The sequence below is a fragment of the Chelmon rostratus genome, chromosome 24, assembly GCF_017976325.1.
Source record: "Chelmon rostratus isolate fCheRos1 chromosome 24, fCheRos1.pri, whole genome shotgun sequence".
Taxonomy (NCBI): domain Eukaryota; kingdom Metazoa; phylum Chordata; class Actinopteri; order Chaetodontiformes; family Chaetodontidae; genus Chelmon; species Chelmon rostratus.
This window is the reverse complement of record NC_055681.1, coordinates 5,491,256-5,518,363: the sequence shown is the minus strand read 5'-3', so window position 1 is coordinate 5,518,363 and position 27,108 is coordinate 5,491,256. Positions and strand designations below refer to the sequence as shown.

The 27,108-nt window shown below is 43.5% G+C and overlaps 1 protein-coding gene across 1 annotated transcript; it reads left to right on the top strand.

Moving 5' to 3' along the window:
* The first annotated feature begins 1,716 nt into the window (after positions 1 to 1,716).
* Positions 1,717 to 26,734, top strand: LOC121627139 (sodium/potassium-transporting ATPase subunit alpha-1). The gene is made up of 23 exons (XM_041965827.1): positions 1,717 to 1,942; positions 13,494 to 13,607; positions 14,298 to 14,357; positions 16,069 to 16,170; positions 16,374 to 16,475; positions 16,846 to 16,959; positions 17,226 to 17,360; positions 18,181 to 18,298; positions 18,396 to 18,664; positions 18,757 to 19,065; positions 20,823 to 20,957; positions 21,492 to 21,687; positions 21,808 to 21,983; positions 22,180 to 22,316; positions 22,470 to 22,620; positions 24,003 to 24,171; positions 24,313 to 24,467; positions 24,637 to 24,760; positions 25,480 to 25,625; positions 25,720 to 25,850; positions 26,133 to 26,234; positions 26,395 to 26,486; positions 26,604 to 26,734. The coding sequence occupies exons 1-23, from the start codon at positions 1,931 to 1,933 to the stop codon at positions 26,630 to 26,632; spliced, it is 3,078 nt and encodes a 1,025-aa protein (XP_041821761.1). The 5' UTR covers positions 1,717 to 1,930; the 3' UTR covers positions 26,633 to 26,734.
* Positions 26,735 to 27,108: the final 374 nt, after the last annotated feature.

Sequence of the window (27,108 nt, the reverse complement as noted above, 5' to 3'; positions counted from 1 at the left end):
GACAGCAGAGCAATGATGGGAATTTGTGACGTTTAGCTTGTTTGCCTTCGAAATATATGAAATATGAAGCTCTGGAAGAGGTTTGCATGATTCAGGTAAGGCTGACGCGCCTCTTCTGTCTGTACATACAAGGGGCTGAATGTTTCTGGTCTCAGGCATAGATCCAGGGATGAAAGACTAAATCTCTCGTTTGTGTTGTCGGATAAACGGGTTTAAGAGCTCCTGGGACACATGCAAATGGCCGTAATGGTGCTGCTGCTGGGGTACAGTAAAGCTAAACTTGCAAGAATGGCTGCAATTTGATAATCGATGGGGTCCCTGTGTGGAACACTCTCTCCATCGTCTAGCCGGGACTCAGGTTGCAAATATTTGCAGCCCAAAGACAGTGAAGACAGAAATATGTTTGAGGAAACAAAGGAAAGGGGCTCCACTAGTCAAGGGGAGAGGGGGAATGCTTTCAAGGGGCCCCAGAGCTAAAGGGGGTCGACACATGCTGTGGAATCTCAAGCAGCACTTTTTCCATCTTTGTATTATAAAACAACTAAGCAGATGCTCTACTTTTGTTTGTTGATGGTGTCAAATTAATTGCTGATGTGTCAATGCACTGCAGCTGTGCATCTGTCATATAGCAGTGGCAGCGTTCCACAGATTAATCTGCTTTTGCACCTCTGGATTTAGAAGCAGAAGGTTCAGGAGTTGGCTGCCCGCTACCATCACGCAACAACCTTGTCAGAGCAGCAGTGGAAATGAGGTGTCTGCAAACCCAGCTGTTAAGATGGGTGGAGTGTAGATGAATCAGTGAGTGTGTGTGTGTGTGTGGCAGAAGTGGGTGGAGGTGGGCCTTTTCTCACACTGGAACAATACAGCTGACGTTTAAAGCAATGGTTGAATATTGGGAAATGTGCTGATTTGCTTTCTTGCTGAGGTGAGAAGATTGATCTCATATGTTGTCTGGCAACAGTCAGCGGTTGGTTGGCTTAGCTTAGCACAAAGACAGGAAACAGGGATACAGCTTACCTGGCTCTGTCAGGCTGTTACAAAATCCACCTGTCAGCACTCCTTAAGTTTAAACTATGCAAAAATTAAATTGGGTTTTATTAAAGTTTTAAAAAATGATAATTCACTGTTTTACAGGGTGTTATGTGCCAAACTATTTCTTGACTGGGAGCAACCACTTTAGATAAGATAAAGCAAGTTTATCAGTGAGTTTTAGAGGTGCTAGCAGGTATATTTCGACTGAGTCTAGCTGTCTTTTTATCCCTGGTTGTAGTCTTTGTGCTAAATTAAGCTAACCAGTTAACACAGGCTGTTAACAGGCGGGGGCCATTTAGCACCTTAAGATGTTTTATTTATGATTTGGTGCATTCACATGTGTATTGTGGGGGCAAAAATTGTTTAAAATGTGTGAACTGCTGCATCATTCTTTTCTGTTTTTTTTCTCAATGTTATCCGAGTATTTTACTGTAATACGATAATAATTGTTGATAATTTAGCTCTGATATTTGTATTTTCGTCCTATCAGTGTATATTATCGTCCATCCATTGTGAATGATGTGTGCTCCGTGTGTGTATGTGTGTTGCACGGCAAACAGAAAAAACGAAAAAAAAGAAAAACGCCCAATAATGGAGGACGCCCCGCCTCCATCCGTGGGGTTACCATGGCAAACGGCGTCGACGTCACAATGGAAGGAACGCCGTCTATAAGTATTGGAGGATCTGCCGCGGCGGCTCGCGAGCACGGATGTGCGTTCCGGAGGAGTGACACGTGCTGAAGAAAAAAAAACAAAAAAAAAAAAGAAAAAAATAACGGACACATCCAGGAGTTTTATTTTGTTTTAATATATATTTTTAACTGTACATATTTTTTAAGGTGGATTTTTGTTTCGCCATTTTTACTTGAACTGGGAAGAAAGTGCACGTCTCTGCAACCATGGGAAGAGGAGTGAGTACACATTTCGTCTTTGTTGGACTAAAACTGTTCATACAGAGAGATGTGGCGGGGGGAGGCGGATTTAAAAGTTCGACATTCAAACAAGTGGTTTACTTTATCGGTGTTGATGTTGTCGAGGGGGGGTGGCGGAGGGTCACATGTGTTAAGATGAGCAACAAGCCTTTTTTTCTCAAAATGCCTGCTGTGTGAAAGCACTTTAACGACTTCCGTGTTTTAAGCCCCCGGTGCCCAAGACCCCTTTTGACTGATTTGGGCCGGCTGGGAAAATAAAGTGTAAAGAAACAAGTTTCCAGCTTTCTCTCGGTGCCTTGTAACGGTTCGGTGTCCGGTTACATAACGGGATGTTCTCCGACGCCTGGGCTGTCAAAGTGTTACCAGCTAACAGCATTAGCTGCGACGCTGCAGCTGTGGAATAAAACCGGTTCAAGTGAGAAAACTGGGAGAATGGCTGCGGGGGGCTTTTTCTCAGTCTGGGAGGTTATTTTAGTCTATTTTGAGTCGGAAAAAGTGCCATATATACTCTTGCTAGCATTTATGGAGTAGTTTTCCCATCACTGATCCTCTCCCTGCAGGAGGAAACCTGTGTTTCTTTGCTGTTTTCTCAGTGTCAGTGCTGCATGTTGAGAGCAGCAGTGTTCTAGGTTTCATGGCTTGGCAGTGGGAGGGATATGTTAAAAAAGTCCAACCCACGTTTTGCTCTGCTGGGAGATTTGCAGCTCTGTGACCAATTATCTGAAATTCATTTCCAATCACATCTACGCACCTATCGGGGAGAATATCTTGGAGTGAGGCTGCTTTTTAGGCTGACACGTTCAATGCTTTGTAGGCAATAAAGTGGAGCGACTACAGAAATCAGCAGTGAGAAGGCGTTTAAAGAGTTGCTTTGTGATTATTCTTGCTGCTTTTGAAGCTTATAAAGATTTGCAATCCCCGCCAACTGCAACAATCCATCATTGACAGTTTATTGATCTTGCGATTAGAATCGGTCATATCACATACCAATAGTCTGAAAGTTGTTCCTTAATATTGGAGGATGAGGTTCAGACAGGTACACAGCTTTTTTGGTGTCAAATCTTTCATTCACATGCCTTTTTTGCCCTGTTATTTCTTTGAATGCGTCATAATTTCCACTGAGAGTAAGAGGAGGCATCCTTCAGAGGCTGTCCTGTCAGAAGAAGTCTACATCATAGATTCACCATTAGCCCCTCTGTTATTGTTCTGCCTCTTAGTTTTATTTCTGGGCACATCACACCTGTTATTTTCCGCAGACTTGAGCTGCAGGGGATGTTGAACCCTGTTGTATGAAATATCAGTAGCCGCCACACCCTGCCATGCTGCGCAATAGAAACACTCATTATAGATTCAGCCTGCGAGGGATGGAGCGTTGGATGGAGGGAGAGAAAGATGGACCAGGAGGAAGATCTGGCGGGAGATGTGAAGCAGAATGGCTCATTCAGTCTCGCTTCCTTCCTCCTTTTTCTCCGTGATGCTCATTTACAATTCTGAAAATCTTTGCTCTCTCTCTCTTGGTTTCTTGGCTGCTGCTGGGGTTTTTTCCCCCCCGCCCATATGTGATGAAAGCCATGCCCTGCCCCCATCCAACCACCCTTCACTTCCCCACTGTGTCTCCCCTCCTTCACTTCCCCCTCCACTCCTCCTCTCCTCTCCTCCAATACATTCGGTGCTGGCACAGACAAATAGCGAGACTTGGAAGAGATAATCGCCACTACAGAGCTTTCCTGGTGTGAGGAAGAGAGAGGTGGAGGGGGAGGATGAGAAGTTGTTTTGTTGTAATGGAGAAGAATCGAGGCTGTGAGAAGGAGCTCGGGCATGAGACGAGATTGTTTTTGTCTAGTTTCCCTCCTTGTGTTTTGAACACCACCTCCCGCTCATTTCTAATATGAGATTGCCCTTTTGCTGCCCTTTTTATGCTGTTCAGTGTTTTCTCATCACATTGGCAGCACAGCGCAGTGAACAGGGAAAAAAAAGCAAGCGAGCTGAGAGGAGAGATTGATTGCTTCAGAGAGGGGAGGTGGTGGTGGGGATATTAGGGAGAGCCAAGAGGCACCGGTTGCCGCATTGCCAATGCTGAGCAACTTGGCTCCCAGACATGATAGAGAGGCTGGGGTGGGGCTGAAAATCATCATTTCAAGTAGAAACTTGAGCTGAAATTTGTTTACACTGAAGTGGACAATATGTCCTGTCTTCTTGTCGAAATGAAGACAACTTTAGCTCTCCTAACCACAGTCTCTGCACCGAGTGGTGAACCGGGCAGCGATTCAGTAGACAGCTGTCAAACTCACAGGAGACTGATAGGGTGGGGGGGCATTTGTGAGATGTCTTTTAGGTGTTAGAAGACCAGGGAAGTGGAAGCTGATGCATATTGTGATGGCGAGGCTAAACCAGTGAATGGCCTCTGACAGTCAGACAGACAGATTAGCAAGAAGCATCTCTCGTTAAAGGTACAACTTGTCATAAAATGAAGGTTTTGCTTTTTTTTTAATTTAATGCTTGCAAAGTGTGCACATTATGTGAGATTAGTTGATATGGCGACCCATCTTTGGAGAGAACTGAAGGCATGTTGGCAAATCTTGCTTGTCCTCATGCTTTCAAACTTCACACAGAGGCTTAGAAAAGGGGGTTGTTGAGTTTCAACACTCGACCGTAAACCAGCCCTAACCCTCCGAATGAGGACTCCTCACATTGTTCTTCCCACTGTGAACTGACCTGGGATGCCAGCCCTGGGCCACTTTTAATCTGAGCCAAAGGGGCACCCCAACTCCACCTTCACCTCCATTCTTTACGGTCTGTTTCCCTCTTGTTCTCTCTGTTTGTACCTGTTTTCCGTCTCTCTCTCTCTCTCTGAGGATTTAACATTCTTTCCGCTTGGCAGTCGGTGTGTATTAACTGAGGCTTTTGTCACACGCCACCTCTTGTCTGTGACAGAACACAGCGTACTGCTTCTCTCCTCCGCCTTCTTTTTTTTCACTCTCACTCCATCTCTGACTCCCTGTTCTTTCCCTCTTTGCTTTCCTTTCTTGCCCCCCCCCCACTCTTTCACATGCCATCTCTCTCTCCGTATTTGCCTCTGTTTGGCTAAGCAGCTTGAGCCGTGTGATTTGTTTTCCGTGGCAGCTCTTTGAACTTTCACTGCGAGCCTGTTGCTCGGCCGAAGTGGAACATTCGCATTAAAAATAACAAACTCCAGAGCACGCTGTCCGTCCGCCTGTGTCCCTGCATCTCCGACATGAGGGAATCTGACTGTTTCCACCTTTTCCATGTCTTGATGCAGGGCTGAAATACTGTGTGGCCTGAACCACTGGGTAGTTTGTTCATGTGAATATGACAGAATGAAAACAGGAAGTATTACATATTTGAGACAAGTACGTGTGACACATTCAGCCTTTCCCCCCCTTGAGGAAATGATGCAACTTGTAGCTATGGTGTCTTTGCCAGTTAATGTCATGGAGATGTGGCTAAGGCCTGAAATTGGAGAAGAAAGAGCCATTAGTTTACTGGTTCATTCATTCTAGTCCAGAGCAGCTCCAAAGCTCTTACATTACTTGTTTTGTCCCCCACATAGAAAGCAGCCTCTCTGGAAGAGTACAAAATGAAATATGTAACCATGTGGAACAAACAAGAAAAGATCCTTTGTCTTGTAAGATGGCTTAAGATTGCTTACACCTTCGTTTTCACTTTGACATATGAGGAATTAGCATTTTGCAGATAATCAGCAATGAAATGCAAGGAACACGGAGCTTTTGATGAAGTAGCTGTGTGTGTTTGCAGAGGATTGTGACTCTGTGAAATTTCTTGTTGTTCATGAAATTTTAAGTGCCTTAAAAGCTTGTCTGTGTCAGCAGCAGGATGCCATATTTAACAGAATAGAACAGAAACAGGGTTGCACGTGCAGGCTGAATGTTTTTCCTCCTGATTTCCAAGCGATTTAAATTGAATTTAGGTTACAGGTGTTACAGTACATTCGACACTGCTTACTAATAAAACCATGCAAATCGCATCAAATACTTGTGTGAGTGATATATAAAAGCAAAATATACCTTAAAGGTACCAAAAGAGAGATGGGATGGAGTGGCAGTACCTGTTTAACTATTTCAGCAGTAGTCAGAAAAAAGAGAAAATAAGCACATGTTCCCCAACTGAAGTGTGAAACTGCACAGTGTTGCTGGTATCCTGCTAATTTCAAAAGGCTGTATGGACAAATCAAAATTTACACAACACAAATGACAATTACCGGCACAGGATGATACATTTTAAGAAGTAAATCCTCTGAGGGTGGTGGCATTTTGCACATTTTTCATTTCAGTGGTGTTTTGCGTCATCCTGGCAGTAGAAAAGCGCCCACAAAGTTTCCCACAAGGACAGGCATTGATTCATTCATTCACTTTTGTTCTGCTTGGGGAAAGCTGAAAGTTGCACAGGACGTGAAGGGAGTGTTAAACACGACCCCATGGAAATGAACACACTTTCTTTTCACTGTTAGGACAGAAAATGGGGTAGTTGGAGGAAATGAAAGAATAAAGGAGGAGGGAAGAGGAGAGGGGGGGCATGGGAAGGAGGAGGGTGAAAGATGTGGGGGAGGGGCTACAACACTTGACTCTGTCCATTCACATATCTCGAGAGGTGGGGCAATTGTCGTCGGTAGCAACCGGGCACAGTCCCTACTCTGTGTGTGTGTGTGTGTGTGTGTGTGTGTGTGTGTGTGTGTGTGTGTGTGTGTGTGTGTGTGTGTGTGTGTGTGTGTGTGTCTCAGCACAGTTGAATGAGCAGCTTGTGTATTTGGCAGAAGACCCTGGCTCTGGACTGTTCATAGGAATTCAAGTCTGCCTGTAAAACGTGTGCTTTAAAATATGCGCCCGCTTGACCAAACGCTCTCTTCTGATGCTTGTTTGAGCCTTTAGGGAAGTTGTTCTCTCAGGCAAGAGAGTAAAAATGGGTAAGAGGGTAAGGAGGTGGAGAGAGGCCTCAGAAATTCTTGGTGTTGCATTGCTTTTCGCAGAGGCCCGTTCATTCAGCCATTTGATCTCCCTCGAAAGGCTTCTCAGTGTCTTTCTCGCACAAATCCTTGCTTCCCTTTTCTTGTTTTTCCACTCGGATGTGCTTATTTTTCTCATTCTGTCTCCAATTTTCCCCAAAAGTCCCATGAACTTTCTTTCAGTTTCCTGAGCAAGATCACTGCAGAAGGTTCCTTCACACTCTCCAGCTGAATCAGGATCAGTGTTGGTCTTTATTCACTCATAAAACAAAACCTAAACCAGTATAAAAGAACTTGACATCACTGAATGAGGCATTCCAGTCTGTAATGTGCAGACTGTGATCAGATTTAGCTGTATCTGGCTGACACGTCCAGGACAATGAGGGAAAGGAATTTTCTCAACAAACACCCGTAAGCAAGCAACATTTTTGCCAAGTTTTGTTCCTCTGTCACACTCCACTTTGAAATTCCAACAAATCTCGATGAGGACAACGCAGTGTCGGTCAGCCTCGCTGCCGGATAAATCAGCCCACATGGCCGTGGTCTTAACAGTCACATGGAAAGATTTCTGAGCCTTTTGTTTGTGTTTTTGATGCAGATTTTGTGGAAGATGTACAAAGGGCCATTGTTCTGTGTCCACTAGGCTTGTGTGTGTGTGTGTGTGTGTGTGTGTGTGTGTGTGTGTGTGTGTGTGTGTGTGTGTGTGAGAGATAGAGAGAGAGAGATTCCACACTAGTTTGTCATGTTTTTGTTTTTCATCGCAGCAAATACTTCTCCACCTCAGTCATCTTCTGCTACGTCTTTGTTCCAGAGCATCCTTCCAGTTCTCCTCTTCTTACCCCACCCCCCTCTCCCCCCTTGCTCCTCTTTATACTTTGATTATTCTGTTTTTCTGTCAATGCACACTCCTCCCGCTCCATGGCTTCTGAGGTGTTGATGTCGACCTCGAACGCTACTCCTCAAGGTTTTCCTTTTTCTGTGGGAGAATATTGTGTTTTATCTGGGAAATAATGCTGCATTTAAATTACTCAATAACACAGGTAATATTTCAAGGTGGTACTCCTGCAATGTTAAATAACACAGACAAATATAATATCTGTGAATTCTCTTGGAACAAAACAATTAGTGTAAGTAGCTAGGTTTTTGAGCTGTTGTCATGTACGTGATGAACAGAATGGCCTCCACCTTAATAGCGCGATCAAGGCATTTTTGTTGCCTTCATTAGACTGTAACAGGTGGAGGTAGACTAGAGAGGTATGAGGTGCGGCAGAGGTCGCCAGCTGGAGTTGAACCGGTGATGGTTACGAATCACAGAGTAACTCACGATACAATACTATCATGATACGTTGCCAGCAATAATAATGTGATCACAATACAGTGAAGAAAAAATACCTTTTAAATAGCAATAAACAGGAATTACATAATGTTGAATGCTTATTCACTGCATTGTGGTGTCAGTTTTGCAGAATTTAAATATATATTATACATATAACCTCCAACTCACTTATTGAATTAAAAAAAAAATCTTCATGTGCTGGGTTTTGTTTTTTTTTTACCATAGATTGTAAACTTCGTGCAGGTTTGCTAAAACCTTCAAATTCCCCATGATCAATACTGAGGATGTGTCTCCAGCAGACTCTACAGGTGTGAAGAAAATGGATGTGCTGGTGGGTAAACATGCAAACACAGCTCAGGCACCGGTGCACCAGCTTTGTTTCTTGTCTGCCTGTTATCTGCTGCAGGTGATTTGTGTGACATCATGGCCAGAAGATGAGTGAGCGTAAGTGCAGGTGAAACACACCTCAGCGTCAGCAAGTGCAGCGCTGTCGCAGCTTTCCCCAGGAAGTGGTTTGGAGTGGGTGAACTCATTTCTGTTCGACTCGAGCATGCTGAATAAAGCCCAGACAGGTCTCTCTACAGCTCTGAGGGAACTTCTTGTGGCCTGCTTAGTTCAAATGGGATTTTCCCATGAAGACCCTGTACACACAGGTGTGTTGAGTTCAGGCTGGAAATTACTGTATGTGCAGTCTTCAAACTGCATCCTAATAATAATAATAATAATCATAATAATGAAAAGTCCAGAATGAAGGCAATGCTGGTGTAGTGGTTGGAGCTTTGATGCGGGTGGAGATGTGTCATCAGCTGCTGGTTTTTGTCATGGTGAAAGTGGTTGTCTGATCGCAAATGTGACACATCGGCCGAAGATATTTTTAACCTGTTTATCAGACAAAAAAAAAAAGCTTGTTTGCACTGTCTGAGTTTACATTTCAGGTGAGATAAAAAAATAAGATATTAGAGTCATGTGAGGTAAGGTGAAACAAATGCTCTGATTGGCTTGACAGAGCAGGTGCAGGCGGCGCTGAGATGACAAACTTTGGTCGCAGGGCAAAGGGAGAAATCACAGCTGGCTGCACTTTGAGACAACTCAGTCGGGTACCTTGACTTTGCAGTTTGCTCTGTCTTTTAAAGGAAATGTCAAGAGCAGAAGGGGGCGGGGGGTGTTTGTGCACAGCAGCTCTGGCCTGACTTGTTTGTCAAGCTGGAAACAACTGCTGGTCTAATATGGGAGCAGCTTTTCACAACATGAAGCTGTAACTGAAACGTTTGAATATCAACTTGCTCTTTGAGTCTGTTATCGGGGATCGATGTGCCCTGAAATGATTATCCTGGCATTTCCTCTGTCTGAATTTAAGTCATTGTCACAAAATTCACTTGTCGGCATGCCATAACACACTTGTGGATGTTCTTTACTGTACTACTACTTATTAGTCCTTCAGAAAGGCCTGTAGTTTGTGTCAAATTAATGCCATCAATTAATCTGCCAGTTATGTCCTGTAATATCATAGAAGACATGAAAACCAACAAAAGCTTTCAAATTGAAGTAAGTGCTCAATTCCTTTTTATAGTTGTTGCAGATACATTTTCTGTAAAACAATTAAATGACTTGATGTTTCAACGCGTTTAGCCTATTAGTAACAATCCTGGATAGTTTATTACCAATTTATCAATACAAGCAAACAAACAAACAACATTTTATTTTACAGCATCTACCAGTATGCCATAAAGAAAGTACATATTCATTTAACAGCAGTAATTATATTCGGAAAGACCCAGATTTTAAAATATATTTATTTCATTGAGGCTCCAACAAACCACTTGCACTTCTGTCATGTCTGTTGGAAACAGGTCTGCGCTCCAACTTCAGGCTCTGGACCACTGTTTGTGAATTATTTGCCTCAAGCCAGATGATCTCTGGGGGCTGTCGGGGGTCCAGAGTCTAGAATCTGGCCGCAGTGAGCCAGGACCAGGCTCAGTGTTTTCCCAGCTTAGCTGGCCAGGGGGCTCGAGCAACAATAACAACATGTGCTGGGATCACACACTCTGCTCTGGTGACTCCTTGGGAAAATTGAAAAGGCTAATGCAGTAGAAAAACAACATTAGTTAACATATTTCCATGACTGCGACTGTGTGCAGGATGTCCAAATTTGGTCTTATCAACGTGGGCGAGCCACACTCGGGTCATTCCGTGTCCAAAATATCCCCCTCTAAAGAGTTTTCAAAATGGCTGCTGCAAACTGGTGTTGCATGCAGACAAATAGCTCATTAGTAGTCACTTGGTCTCTCTGCAGCCCTGCCAACATGCTAACACCTCTGATCCTTGTACAGTGCTGAATTATAAATGAGCCTTAACCGCTAATCGATGTTGGCTTCTAGTGTTGCCATCTCCAGTTACCCACCTGAAACACACACAGGCTTAACTTTCTCTCCTGCTGTGTGTTTAGCGCGCGCACACAGACACACACACACACACTAAGAAGCCCACTCATTCTTTACCTGGTTAGTGATGCTGCAAACATGTGGATGGCACACCTGGATGTACTTTTATGTTGCAATATAATTGTGTACCATGATCTACAGCCATGTCAGCAGCACTGTTGGGCTCAGCAGTGTTTTGAGCTAAAGTCAGCATGCTAGAATTAACACCATGACAGCATGTGCACGGCTGTTAAGTAGGTAATATTCACCATGGTCACCATCTTAATTTGTGTGGCTAACATATACTGATTAGCACTAAAGACAGACTAAGTACAGCTGAGGCTGATCAAATTAAGTTCAATGTTGCCATAAAGTTCTGCTTATGGATTTGCAACATTGCCCACAATAGTCCAATAAAAGAAAAACAAATTATTGTCATCTCATGGTATTTCGCCTCACATCATCCAGTGCTAGTTTACAGGGTGCACCTTTAAATTGGTGGTTTGTAATTTGGGAGAAGGATGTTCCTGCTGAAAATAAAATCAGGAGTTGCTACGCTTGCCATCTGGATATCGTGCAGTAATTGAGTTTGTGTGCGGTGTCTATAAACTAAGTGTAGGCTCATACAGGCGCTGGAGGCAACTCACCTGATTATACCTGCAGCAGGACAGCGGGCACGATGGAGATTCTTAATGGCACACAGACTTGGCGAGTGTCTAGGGTAAGAGGAGATCTTTTGGTCTTTTAAAATGTCACTTCTACCCCCACCTCTCCTCTCCGCCCCCTGTCCTCCTCCTTATCTCACCTTCCCTCTGTCACTCTGTCTCTCGCAGCTGTCTCGCGGACACAATCTTTGCCAGGGCCTTTGTTGCCTCGTCAGCTACAGTAGCTGCCGATAATGAGAGGGGAGATCTGTGGAGGAGACGGCACAGAGGAGAGGCAGACTGTCGCTCTGAGCTGAAGTGCCACAGCTGACGGTGTGATAGGGGACGTCACGTTAGAGAAAAAAGGCACATTAACGATATTTCTCAAAGGATGTGTCTGCTTGTTTCTGCGACAGACAGACCTCTCTTTCAAATTAAAATCCTGCTTACAGCCAGAGAGTTTGTGTCACAGTCACAAGTGGAAGTGGAAATCAACAAAATGTCTCTATGTGTGATTATGGCTCAAACATGGTTTATTGTTCCGCTCTAGGGTTTGGCTGAAGCACTGGTGGCATTGGTGAGGCTATGTTTAGGAAAGCAGTTGCCGAATGAGTAAAGCTCTGTGTGTTTTTCTCACTCAGTCAGTAGCACCCATTGTTGCAAAACATGGGTGTTAAATAAGTGAAGTTTGTTCTCACCCTGCAGCCTAATCTGCCTCACCATGCAAAAAAAAGAAGCACTTATCTTCCAACTGACCAAAAACGACGCGCGCTCCTCCCTTTGGTTTCACCGCTCGACGTGACACTCTTGAAGCTTGACTGATCCGTTCAGGGGGTAAACAGACAACCCGCAGATGTAAGACATTCATAGCGAGCAGAGTTTCAGTCTGATTACCAGGTGATGGAGTTGGACTAAAGCAAATGGTAGTTAAGAGTTTATAAAATTCTGCTCTCACGACAGAAAGCCTTTCAAGAGTTTGCTGAAAAAGTGGATCCCCATAGGGCTCTTTTTGCAGTGACAGATGGCACTGGTGTCCATAAAGCCAGGATCCAAGACTTTCATCGCTCCCCAGCTCGTCCAGCAGGGCTCTTGATGTCACAGCCTAACTCTGTGTGACAAGTAAAGATGTGACTGTTTTCTTCTTGGACTGTTAAAGTTTTTGGCAGTTTGTCTCCCCAATTTAGGCCACAGTTTTCTCAGTTTTAGACTGGGCCGTGTTTACTCTTTCCTCCGTGTCTGGTTCGAAGGGCATTGACCCACGTGGAGTCTCTAAAAAGATGCAGTGTGACAAAATGTCTTCTGGCATTTTGAGTCATCATCAGACGTGTTCACGTTGCATCAGACACACCTCAGCAGTAGTCATTATGTTACTTATGCATGGTCTCCCCCCGAAAGTACTCAAATAACACAATTTGAATGTTGGTTGAAAGGGCCATTACACATTGACACTTGCAAGTTGTGATGACGTGTCACAACAGAAAAAAGTTTTGTTTTAAAGGGTTGGAAACATCCAGTAAAAAAAAAAAAAAGAATCACACATCACTTGAATCACACACATTTACGTGTTGACTGGGGCTCACTTTGCTAGAATACACATTTAAACTCCAACCAAAGTGCCAAAGTGAGACATTTGCACAATTTTGAGATGCAAGAAAGCTGCGATTTCAGAAGATTTTATGTTTGACATTATTTCTTTGTGAAAGTAACAATACAGGGCCTTCGAGGGCAGCTTGCACCAAACTAACTATAATCACACGATCAAGTGTGTATTATAGCTTTTACAAAACATTTACCAAAGCTTGTGTGTTGCCTGAAAAGGTCTGCAAAGCATCATCGGAGACAAAAATGAGAGAAAAAAATGAGCAATGCTAGCCAGCTCATTGCCTGTGACCAGAGTTGGTATAACAATAAATGAAGCCCATTTCGAACCCTTTGGGAGGCTTGGTTCAAAGCAACTGTTGCACTTTCACTGCCTGTGTTGAGTCCCAGTTGCCTCACTCTGTCTCTGCTGAAGGCAGTCTTGCCCACAGCTAGCATTATCCACAAATCAGCGCTGTAATAATGGTAAGTCGAGGGTGTTTTTTAGCGTTGTTATTGGGGTTACTAATCAGTGGTTCTCATTTTTTTCTCGCCTTCGTTGCATTTCCAGGAAGGACGTGAGCAGTATGAGCTGGCTGCGACCTCGGAGCAGGGCGGCAAGAAGAAAGGCAAGGGGAAGAAGAAGGAGAAGGATATGGATGAACTGAAGAAGGAAGTGGACATGGTGAGTGTCTCAGCTTCACTTTGTCTTTCGCTCTCTTCCCTGTCCTCAGGACTTCTTCCTCTGATTGTCCCCCCCCGTCCTCCCTGTTGTGCTGGTTTTATTTCTTTCTTTTTGCCACCTCACTACTATGTAAAACCACATTAAAGAACTAGAAAATATCAAAATTACAGGTATTTAAGTTCTGAAATGCCTGAAATACATTAATGAAACTCCTTCAAATGTGTATTTTTAATTACACTTTACAATTATGAAGCACACGTAGTTTGATTTTTTTGAGCCAGTTCAGATTTTTCCATTCATACTGACTATGACCTTCTTCTTGAATTCAGTTCTAGTGGTTACCTTTGTGGTGTGATACCCTGCAATAGCTTCTTTGAAAGTGATGATGAGATGAAGTGTTTTTTCTCCTTTTATCTGTGCCTGCTTGTCCTTTCTTTTTTCAATTCAACTCCCTCACTCCCTCACTTCCTCCTTCTCTCCCTGTCTTCCCTCCTCACTTCATTTCAATCTCCTCTTTTCTCAATTTATTGCCCACTTGCCTTCTTCCTTTAATCCTTCCTCTCCTCTTTCTTCCTCCTACTCTTCTCCTCCTCCTCTGCACACAATGCGCTGTAAATGTCACCTGCTCTCGGCACATTAGACATAAACACTGGACTGATGCCGCTTTCTTTTCTCTGTGTGTCTTTGCAGGACGATCACAAGCTGACCCTCGATGAGCTCAATCGCAAATATGGAACAGACCTCAACAACGTGAGTGCGATAACGTGGAGGCCGTGTTTTTGAATGTGTTGCACTTGACATGTGTCTCACCTACAGCTTTAAAAGTCACACAGAGATGTAATTCTGGCGGCCTGTGATCTTGCAACTGGCACTATATTGTAATTCTGAACAGCGATCAGATAAATATCAAATATCAGCAGCAGAACTGGCCACTGTTTGTCATTAACCTCCATCTTTCTCTTCAGTCTGTCATTTGCTGAATGATAAATGAGGCTCAGATGAATTACATGGAGGACTTTGTTTAACGAGAGATGAGCTCTCCTCTCACACGATGAAAGAGGAGTCACTGAGGGTGTGATCAGCTACTACAGGCTCATCTCTCCCAGGCTTTATTAAACAAAGAGCGCCGAGTGAGAGCGAGCGGGACACAAAGAGGAGGAGGGGGGAGGTTGCAGGGAAAATGAGGTGGATCAAGACAGAGATGGATGATTTTTTTCTGATTTTCTGTTCTCAGTTTCTTTCCAGCAAGTAATTAGCATGGAATTGTGTCACCGCTCTCTACAGATAATGTAAAAAGCAGCTCGACACACAGCAGTAAATGCTCATTTCAGCGTCTACTTCCACATTTTTATTTTGACTCAATCTATGCCGTGAAATTTCTTTGCTTATGTTCTGTCTTGCAGAGAGTGAGATATGGAGATCAATACCACTCTCATATCTGCCCATTGAATATGAAGCTACAGCCAGTAGCCTGTTAGCCTGCCTTTGCATAAAGACTGGAACTGGGATATCAGCTATCATGGCTTTACAGAATCTGCCTGCCAGCACCAGCAAGGCTAATCAATTGTAGCGTTGTAATGTGTTTGTTTAATCTGAAAACTGAAATATAATCATGTTCAATCAAATGTTTATCTAATTAAATGATCATTTTTTACATTTAGTATGGACAAACAAGATTTAACTTAGATAAACTGTGTAATTTGTGTGTTTTAGAGGGGGTGATAGACAGATTTTGTCATCTTTCGACAGAGCCAGGCTTGCTGTTTCCCTGGTTCCAGTCTTTGTGCTAAGCTATGCTATCTGGCTGCTGGCTGTAGCTTTATATTTACCGCACAGATTTGAAACTGGTGTCAAGCTTGTCTAAATCTCTGCAAATAAATATATTTACTCAAATTTCAAACTATACCTTAAATGGCAGAAATGTGAGGTTGCCAAACTCTGGCTAGCCCTCTCTCCTCATGCAAATGTGCTTCTGGTCATGCAGGAAAGATCAAGGAGAATGGTTAATCAGTGCCTCTAAACTGGGGTCTGCGTGCATGCATGCGTATGCAGCATTTGTGAATAATTTATTGGCTTCAGAAGCCCCTGTGCCCTGATTTCAGACGATTCTCTTTGCCTCTCTTTCCTCCTCTCCTTTACCTTCACTTCCCTCCCTGTTTCTTCCTCCTACCTGCTGATGATGGAAATGGCACTGTTTTTCTGTTGATACAGTGTTACCAGGCAACTAGTAGCACATACAGTCCCCCCTGGACTGGAATATGTATCAGTGAGTTTGTGTGTACATGTGTGGTTGGCTTGCAAACAATAAGGCTTTGCTTTCAGAATTGGTTGAATTTTAAATTAGACATGGTTGTTTATCTGACTTTCAACATGTCAATGATCAGTCGATTGACACATCTAGCGGAGAATCTGAGGTTTTATCACCAGCTGTTACTGAATCTGTTTTTTCTCCTCATATCAGGGTTTGACTAGTGCGAAGGCTGCTGAGAATCTGGCCCGTGATGGGCCCAACGCCCTCACTCCTCCTCCCACCACCCCAGAGTGGGTCAAATTCTGCAAACAGGTATGGTCAGCTTTTTCCTAAATTGCACACTGTCTTGGTGGCTTGTACAGTTGTTGATATTCTTGCCATTGAAGGTTTTTAGCTTCTGTATTAAAGTTTAGATGTAGTGCCAGTCTCCTAATTTCTAAGTTTTCTCAAATTTCGAAGGTACTTCAAATCAAATCCCAGCCTTTAGAAGTCACTCGTGTTCTGTTTTCCTTCAGATGTTTGGTGGTTTCTCCATGCTTCTGTGGACTGGTGCCATCCTCTGTTTCCTGGCCTATGGTATCCAGGCTGCAATGGAGGATGAGCCCGCAAATGATAATGTAAGAAATAATATCCACATTATGTCTTGATGTGACAGCCTGGTGCGTGATTTATTCATAGCTTGATGTAAACCTGTTTTCTGATGCATTTTGTGTATGTGCTACGAAATTAAGAATATGTTGACTAATGTATCAATTTATAGGTAAGAGTAGCTTTAACTGTACCAGCACCAATGTTTCCTCATTCTGAGCCATTTATCATTTAGGATTAGCTAGTCTGAAAGCCGCAAACAGCAGATAATTTTAGAAGATTTAAAGTGATATGTTGGAACATATCACAGCAGGAACCTGACTGTATTGTTCCCAAAAATGATATTAACGCCTCTCATATGCTGTGGTAATGTAAATGTCATATTTTTGACATCCGCAGTTGTACCTGGGTGTCGTGCTTTCTGCTGTCGTCATCATCACTGGTTGTTTCTCCTACTACCAAGAGGCCAAGAGCTCCAAGATCATGGACTCCTTCAAGAACCTGGTCCCACAGGTACCCTGTCACACTTTAAACCCTTATTTGTTTAATCTGTTTATCTTTATTTTGTTTTTATTGCTGTAATTGCAGCGATTTTTGATTCCCTTCAGATCACAAGAAATGACCCAAATTTGGAGGTTAATAATAAGAACAAAATATGAAAAAAAGCGTTCACACTGTGGAAGCGGAGGCATCTAAAACAGACATAGAAGAAAGCCGTCAATCTCACTCTCCCCTTTGTCTTACATAAGTGTCTGTCTCCGTCACGTCTTGTCTCGTAGCAAGCCCTGGTCGTCCGCGACGGTGAGAAGAAGCACATCAACGCCGAGGAGGTGGTGGTTGGTGATTTGGTGGAGGTGAAAGGTGGTGACAGGATTCCCGCTGACCTGAGAATCATCTCAGCCCACGGCTGCAAGGTGGGAACCCTCGACACGAGTCATTTTCTTTTGTCTGGAACCCATATTTAAGAAATTGAACCTGAAAGCCATTTCTCCATCAGAACATTAAAGGGGCTACCTTACTTTTTTTTAGCCCACTGCTGTGCTTGAGTTGACACTTCCTATTTGTTAGTGCATTGAACTCCTTGAAGTTTGTGCCATGTACTTGTTTTTGAAAGCAAAAAGCTTTCCCCTCATGAAATCTAAGCATACTGCTGGATGTAGGCAATTATTAGCTCTCTGTTGTTTTTAATGTGGATTTCAACCAATGTCAAGCATATTTCACATTTTTGTTCACATTTCTAAGATTTAATTACCAGACTGTGAAGAAGCACTTGAAGCACCAAATTACCCTCTTAAAGTTTGCCTTTGATGTCACTATTTTAACAAATGGACTCGGGCCTTTTCATGTGACTCGTGGTAGTTTTATTAAGGGGACAGAAAACAAGCCTGTGACCCATTTTGGGTCCTGAACTAAACTCAAGGCCCAAGAGCAACACTTGACCCAGTTATGCCCTGTGCTTTTCCATCTATCTCTGCATCATTTATTGTTATATCCTGACACCTGCCTCTCCATCATTTAGCTGTTGCTTCATTATGGTCCCAAAGTGTGCCATGTGACCCAAATCTGCCATCTGCCCCTGAGTAGCTGTTTGAACCACACAGAAAAGCATTGGAGGAGAAAGTTTGTTTTCCTCCCAGAGAAGGGAGCTTTGTGGCAGCCATGTATCTTTTCTTTCCGAAGGTGGATGATTCCACATTGTTTTTCTTCAGTCACAGTCAGTGTTTCATTTCCTAGGTGGACAACTCCTCTCTGACCGGCGAATCAGAGCCCCAGACTCGTACTCCTGACTTCTCCAATGAGAACCCACTGGAGACCAGAAACATTGCTTTCTTCTCGACCAACTGTGTTGAAGGTATGCTGACAGGATACATCAAAGCCATATGGAAACTGTGCTACATTTTATTTGTAGTTCAAAGACGAAAAAAAATGCCTAACTATCCTTGCGACAGGAACTGCCCGTGGGATTGTGATCAGCACCGGAGACCGTACTGTCATGGGTCGTATCGCTACGCTGGCCTCTGGACTCGAAGTTGGACGCACCCCCATCTCCATCGAGATCGAGCACTTCATCCACATCATCACCGGTGTGGCCGTCTTCCTGGGTGTTTCTTTCTTCATCCTCTCGCTCATCCTCGGATACACCTGGCTGGAGGCCGTCATCTTCCTCATCGGTATCATTGTCGCCAACGTGCCAGAAGGTCTCCTGGCAACTGTCACTGTGAGTCCTGGTGTTTCTTCAGTATTAAAGGTCCAGTTATGGATCCCAAAAAAGGTCTAGCTGCTAACTGACCCATGCGCTCCCACCTCTAGGTGTGTCTGACCCTGACTGCTAAGCGTATGGCCAAGAAGAACTGCCTGGTGAAGAACTTGGAAGCTGTCGAGACCCTGGGCTCCACCTCCACCATCTGCTCGGACAAGACCGGCACCCTGACCCAGAACAGGATGACGGTGGCCCACATGTGGTTCGACAACCAGATCCACGAGGCCGACACCACAGAGAACCAGAGCGGGACCTCCTTCGACAGGAGCTCTGCCACCTGGGGTGCCCTGGCCAGAATCGCCGGACTCTGCAACCGCGCCGTCTTCCTGGCTGAGCAGAGCAATATTCCCATTCTGAAGGTAAGTTTTTTTACCATACTTTCTCCCATAATTGTATTTCTTTTTCTCTGTTTACTTGAAGAAATAGTACCAAATATTTAGGCTGCTCTGAGACAACCAACCTCAGAACGGAGGTTTCTCACATGAATTAATGTTATTAGGGAAATAATTAGTTCTTAGAACTAAAAACAGATGTCAGCATTGTCTTTCATCCTTTGTTCAACAACAAGATAGCTTTTTCTGTTGTTCTAGGCCTTTCGTTTGTGTGCTCATTATGTGGGCTGGATTAAAGAAGTCTTGTAACGCTGACTCATGTTCCCATTTGAATGTGCCGTTTTCCAAGCAGTTTGAAAATGGCAGCAAAAAACAAAAACAGCAAGTGTTCCTCATCCCTATTGTTCTTTTTTCCTGATTTTGGCTTCATTTAATTTCTCATAAAGCCAACACCTGTTCAAGTGTACTCAATGAAGATGAGTTTTCGAGACCTGTTTCCAAAGGGCCGACATTGCTCGTCCTGTCTCGTCCAAACAATGCTGGCTATCAAGCGATAGCAATTTAAACTGTGTTGTGTTGTGGAAATGGAAGCCCGCAAGCGAGGCTAACCAGATACCACGAGAGATATGGAAGGTAGTTAGCTTAGCTTGCATTATAGAAAGGAAGGAGTTAAGCTAGCATTAGCCATCTCTCTTTTGTTCAGTTGTTGTGACAGCAAACAACCGAAGTGCAATGAGTAGTCCTGTGACTTATGTTACCCTGTAATTCAAATTATGACGAATCACAGCTGGGACTAAGCAATGGTTGAGATAGGCTAACGAGGATGATGAACAGCCTGTGTAGCTGCTAGAATTGTTAATAATACGCTTCAAGTGTTATTAGTGCCCACCCACACAGATATCTTACAAATCAAATTATCAGTGTCAAGATCGTCAGTGGAAAACAATCACACATTAATACAAATTTTCTAAATTTATTTTATTTTTCTTTATTTAATTCGAGTTTTAACCAGGATAAGTCTAAAGAAGCATCAATATTGACTCCACAGGAAAAACTAATCTCTGATTGGCTGAAAAGTATCAGGACACCTCATACCTAGTTTGGAGATATATCTGCACATTGCTGCAGTAATTACCTCTCTTGTTAAAACTATGCAAGTTTAAACAAAGGATGAACATATGAATTCTTCTCTTACACTGATTTTGGATCTTAACATCAGACACCAAAGCCTTTGTAAAACAACCACTCAGGCCAACAGGCTTGTTTTTCCATCTTATATCACTGTCCCTGGAGTGCACACACTCGTTGTAACCACATAATTATTCCTAACTGCATGCCCCACAACACACACACCAAGTTGCATGTACGTCTCTTGGCTCCCAGACAGTGTGTGTGTGTGTGTGTGTGTGTGTGTGCGTGTGCGTGTGTGTGTGTGTCACCTGTAAATGTCTGGCTGGCATCATGGCTCTAATTACCAGTCATTCTCTCTCACTGCTCATTATTTCTCCCTCAGTCACTGTTACGAGAGTGAGAGGAGGGTAAACATGGTGTTGGTGTTTATCAAGGCCAGTAATTATGATGGAAAAATATAGAAAATTAGCATTTTTCTTTCATGGCCGGCCTCCCAAAGGATTCTCTCCATCTGATTGTGTTTTAGTATCGTAGGTGGACACAAAAACATGTGTTGCTTGTGGAGTAAGACAGTAATATAAAGACCAATATTTCACTAAACCAACTGAAAGGTTTGCTATTGATGATCTCCCCTCTCTATCCTCCTCCTCCAGAGAGATGTGGCCGGCGATGCCTCTGAGTCGGCTCTGCTCAAATGTATTGAGCTGTGCTGCGGATCGGTCCAGGAAATGAGAGAGAAAAACCCCAAAATATCTGAGATCCCATTCAACTCCACCAACAAGTACCAGGTATCCAAAGAGTAGCTAGCCTTGCAGCTTAATGTTTTTTTTTTTTTTTTTTTTTTTGGAATCACAAAAATATGGAGTTGTTTGTCATGTTTGTGTTTTCCTCAGTGTTTTTAATGGTTTGGAAATGTCATGTGCTTTTATTGAGATATTAAATGTCAGGTTTTTTTCTCTTCCTCATGTTGATAGTAAATCCACAATGTAAAATTGATCTTGGGAGAAGACCTTTGGAAGAAACTCAGCCTTCGGATAAATCTTTGTGTGACCTTTTACGAGCATTATGAATGCTTGCTAATTAATAAAAATTGACTCCTTACAGAGTGTGTTAGTTCCCTAATAAGGATTTTGCAAAACCTTAAAGGTCAAGCAAGCCATAAAGTCTTACTTTATGGCTTGCTTGAGCTTTTGCTCATTATTTTAAGTTTATCATACTTTATCTGCCTGCTTTTTATACAAGCTGAGGTTGAAAATCAAGCAACATAAGACACATGAATGCTGGAATGGACCCGTTCTCAATTTTGTCTTTTGCACTCCTAGCTCTCCATTCACAAAAACGGCACACCTGAAGGACAGTCCAAGCACCTGCTGGTGATGAAAGGAGCCCCGGAGAGGATTTTGGACCGCTGCTCCTCCATCATGATCCAGGGCAAAGAGCAGCCTCTGGACGACGAGATGAAAGATGCTTTCCAGAACGCCTATCTTGAACTGGGAGGTCTGGGAGAGAGAGTGCTGGGTAAGGATGGATGGCTGGGATGGATGGGATTGATTAACAGTGCTGAACCCTAAATGACCACCCAGAGAATCACTTCATTTGTGAATTTCTCTCTTTCTAAACTTCCCTTGTGTCATTCAGGTTTCTGCCATTTCAACCTGCCTGATGAGCAGTTCCCAGAGGGCTTTGCTTTTGACACTGACGAGGTGAACTTCCCCACTGAAAACCTGTGCTTCATTGGCCTCATGTCCATGATCGACCCCCCTCGTGCTGCTGTGCCCGATGCTGTGGGCAAATGCAGGAGCGCTGGAATCAAGGTATTTATTTAGTTCACAGAAAGCTATTTCAGTTACCGGACGCAGGTAGAATGGTTATGCAAAAATATGAATATACAGTACATACAGTTGTATGCCCTCCATGTGGCCTAATTGATGATAAATCTCTACCTTATCATGATTGTGTAAGTGAAGGTTGAGTCATGGAAGTCATCAGCACAAACATCTCTTCTCCTAGGTCATCATGGTAACAGGTGATCATCCAATCACAGCTAAGGCCATCGCTAAGGGTGTGGGCATCATCTCCGAAGGCAACGAGACTATTGAGGACATTGCTGCACGTCTGAACATCCCTATCAATGAAGTCAACCCAAGGTACTGACTACACTGGTGAACTCTGAGTGCACAAGTTCAGATATGGGACTTTAGTTTTATACAGCATCCAACCTCTTTTGAAATCGGGGGTTGTAACTGCAGCTGTCTGTGTGTTGAAGTTGAAGAAACCTAATGGCTTTGCATTCCTTCCAGAGATGCCAAGGCCTGTGTTGTCCACGGTGGAGACCTGAAGGATCTGTCCTCAGAGCAGCTTGACGACATCTTGAAGTACCATACTGAGATTGTTTTTGCCAGAACCTCCCCACAGCAGAAACTGATCATTGTGGAGGGCTGCCAGAGACAGGTATCCCTATCCCCTCATGCTTATTTGCGATCATTGCTTTGGTCTGATGACTGAGTTGGCAGAATAATCAAGCATCAACATCTGTCAAGCTGTGACCTCACCCGCACGCATGAATATTCATCAGTGGGCAGCACCAACTCATCTCAGTTTTCGTGTTGACTCAGACTTTGGATTCATTTATTGATATAAATATTTTTGTTAATTATGGCTTGACACATTACCAATATAAACAACATTATATTTGGTCACACTTTATATTTAGGTACACATATTCACCATTGACGAATAATCAACTAGCTAATGGTGGTTATGTGTCCCTTAATATAAAGTGTTACCTTACATTCTTCCGATATAGTGCTAGTTTAATCTCTTGGCCTTTATATGTCTGCAGAAATAGATGAAAATAAACTTGATACAAGTTTAAATGGACTCGGTATGAGAAGTCTGTCACCAGTGATCCAAGTACAGCTGAGAGTCTGTCAGAAAGTTGCAAGAGAGTCAATTAACATAATGTTATCCAGTGTGTCTGACATGCTTCCTCCAGGAGGAGCGAGAGGGGGATTAACTCTGATTTGTTACTGACATTTCATCTTATGGGCCATGGAGGTTGTATTTCTAACGTGTCTCAGTTCACTGTGCTTGGAGGAGCACAGGTATGCTTCATCAGGTTAAATGAATAATGGTCCTTTTAGTTTATTGGTGCACATTTAAAGGCATGGCAGCAATAAATACTTGTTTGAAAACTATATATCTAAGAACTGCTGCCTTCATACTCAACACCGACTCTCTCTCTCTCCGACTCTGAAAACAATGCACTTGGCGAGCTGTTTATTTACTGGAATGGGAAACCAACAGGACACATTTCACTGTCATCAGAAGTAAGGAATATGTGAAACAATCACATTTTCTCTTTCAAGGCTTATTATCAGTAGTCGGCTTGCAGCACACCCACTAATTATCATCAGATCCAAACACATTTCTGTCCAGAATAGGAGCTCCGTCTGCTGATTCGCACGTCTGTCTCTTCTCTATTCACTTTCATCTCATTTGTCGGTTCTGTCAAAGCAGATTTGCTCTGAAACCTTTTTGGAAATGGAAGCGTTCCTTTTACACGCAACAGGAAATTATTCTGTGTGACACAGTGTAACTTCACAAAAAGGAAATGTCACTCAACAGCAAGAATGGTGACTTTTCTCTCAGAAGGAAATGAAACCTGTTCGTTCAGTTGAACGTTCTTTGCACACACAAGACTCAGTTTGACTGAAGCTGAGGTCGGCTCAGAGAATGTGTTGCATCCTTCGCTCCTCTGCGTTTCTCAAATAAAATAATCACAATAACACACACAGACACTAATATTGCCCCCAACACCTGTGTCTCTGCAGGGGGCCATCGTGGCTGTAACAGGTGATGGCGTGAACGACTCTCCTGCTCTGAAGAAGGCTGACATCGGCGTCGCCATGGGTATCGCTGGATCTGACGTCTCCAAGCAGGCCGCTGACATGATCCTGCTGGACGACAACTTTGCCTCCATTGTTACTGGAGTGGAAGAAGGTAACAGATTGTACTTTTTGAGCCTTTGAGGACTTGACATTTGCCCAAACATTTTAATAATTCCTCTGGTTTTAAATGTTATGTAACTGGAAGGTTCAAATTAAACACAGACTGCATGCGTTTGTGTCATGTTCTCGTCAGGCCGTCTGATCTTTGACAACTTGAAGAAGTCCATCGCCTACACTCTGACCAGTAACATCCCTGAGATCACCCCCTTCCTCCTCTTCATCATCGCCAACATCCCCCTGCCCCTGGGAACTGTCACCATCCTCTGTATTGACCTGGGAACTGACATGGTAAAGATGGACCAATTCATTTCTTTCTTACTGCTGAAAGGTTACGTTTCTGTGCCGTGATGCAAGTTAACAAAGTCTAGACAATATAGCACACACAGTATTCCTGAGGTATAAATTCCTCTTAAGAGTTTCGCCGTGCTCACTGATTGGTGCTGTGCCCGTCCTCCAGGTCCCCGCCATCTCTCTGGCTTATGAAGCAGCTGAGAGCGACATCATGAAGAGACAGCCCAGAAACCCCAAAACAGACAAACTGGTGAATGAGAGGCTCATCAGCATAGCCTACGGACAGATCGGTAAACCAGCTTTCAAGTACACAGCTAAAACCAAACCAGAACCAGGGGCTCCTTGGTGCATTTTTCCGAAAAGCCAGCTCAGTATCTGGGTGGTCCAAGATAACTAGAAGAGTGGCGTGCGCCAGAAATAGGCTCAGACTGATAGTTGACTGATAGAGAACTGGAGTGTGTGTGTTTGAGTAATGATGGAGCAGTCCCTCTGGCTTTTGATTTTTCCCTCTTTGGTAATGAAGCCAAAAATAGACTTGACCCTCCTGAGCTACCTTATGAGAGCAGGACACAAGCAAATGAATCTTGTTTTTCGGTCTGTTTTGACTCTTTCTCCTGTTATGTGTCTCTGCATCTTGCCAAAAGCAATCCAATTCGATCTCTATGGTTTATTTACCCTAAAATAATTTTGCTAATTTACTAAAAGAGCCACAAATCATTTTGGTGTTGATTAATGCTCCAACTTCTCGAAAGAGGACCTAATCTAATGTATTTACCACGAGGCCAGTTTGTTTCCGTGATCATTTATTGATTCCTGGTTTCATTTCAAATTCTAAATGGCCTAATTAGCTGCACTTCTTCATTCGTCTGAAACTGCTCAAAAGAAAAACTAATTTCAATCTTAAATTAAAAGACTTTTCAATATCAGATTGATGCGATGACTCAGTCAAATGTAGCGTGATGTCAGACTTAATTTAATGCCTTCATCCAATCACATCTCTTTCCTGCAGGTATGATCCAGGCGCTGGCAGGTTTCTTCACCTACTTTGTGATCCTGGCTGAAAATGGCTTCCTGCCCGCCACCCTGCTGGGCATCAGAGTCTCCTGGGATAATAAGTACATCAACGATCTGGAGGACAGCTATGGACAGCAATGGGTCAGTAACGTTTACTGCACAGACCGCAGGTTAAAGTGAGAATTTGGGCCATCACCACCTGCTATAAAGTTTTTTTGCGTGTGTACCCTGTCAGACTTATGAGCAGAGGAAGATCGTGGAGTTCACCTGCCACACAGCCTTCTTCGTCAGCATCGTCATCGTCCAGTGGGCTGATCTGATCATCTGTAAGACCAGGAGGAACTCTGTCTTCCAACAGGGCATGAAGTGAGTACAAAAACGCTAATTGGCGCACATCAGCGTCCTCTCCCAGCTGTTAACCGTTCAAGCCTGAGTCGTGGATGTTTCCTCAGAAAATACACTCTGCTCCTGGAACCATATTGTGCTCTTCTCTTTTTGGAGGAACTCTCATCAACCTCTCTGTTTATTTTGAACTTTTGAAATCCTGGCACCAAAATAAAATCCCAGCTATTATCAGTCCATATTTATCTTATTTGGGTCTCTGGTTTCATTTTTTCAAAGTCTTAATTGCTCCCTTGCGTATTTCAGGAACAAGATCCTGATCTTTGGACTTTTTGAGGAGACCGCCCTGGCTGCTTTCCTTTCTTACTGCCCAGGCATGGACGTTGCCCTCAGAATGTACCCTCTCAAGTGAGTAAAGCACAAAAACATGTCTCATAATCCACCAGGAAGCCATGTCCATATCTGGATGACTCTGTAATCGTGCTTAGTCCACCTACCACATGTTGCTTATTCCCGCCCGGGGCCCTGGATCAGTTTATCATCTCTTTTTCTCGTGTGTGTTTTCCAGGCCCAACTGGTGGTTCTGCGCCTTCCCCTACTCCCTGCTCATCTTTATCTATGATGAAATTCGTAAGCTGATCCTCAGACGCAGCCCAGGAGGTGAGTCCAGAATCCATGCCTCTGTTATCTTTTGCCTCCCTCTCTGCTGCTTGTTTCTCTGCTGCTTGTTTCTCATTAAATCCCATGTTTGTTTGTTTTCTCTCCCTGTGCGTCCAGGTTGGGTGGAACGGGAGACCTACTATTAAAGACCTGTTAGCCTGTCAGTCCAGTCAGCTCGCATCTTCTCCTCCACTCCCATCTTTGCATGAATATTGTCTTGCTGCTCGGAATAAAATTTTAACCTCTGTGAAAAAAAAAATTGGAACGTGTTTTTATATTAGGGAATGCTTGATACTACTATTAGACATATACTGAGATGGAACGTGCTGATGATGCTGATGATGATGTTGATAAATGATAATGCTAATAATGACATGAACACTGAACATTGACATGACTATGCGTGCCTTGTTTCTGAAACAGGACCAATTTTATACATGTTTTTAACAGTTATAAACGTTCAATAAAAATGCGCTCGAGTCAGGTCCCACAAACGTTTCCTTTGTTCTTTTTGTGTGTGTGTGTGTGTGTTTCCTGTAACTGAATGGCCAATGGTGTGATTTCCCCATTAGCCACAGAAGAAGCAACACCGCTGCATCCTGTTAAAAGTGCCTTTATGCAA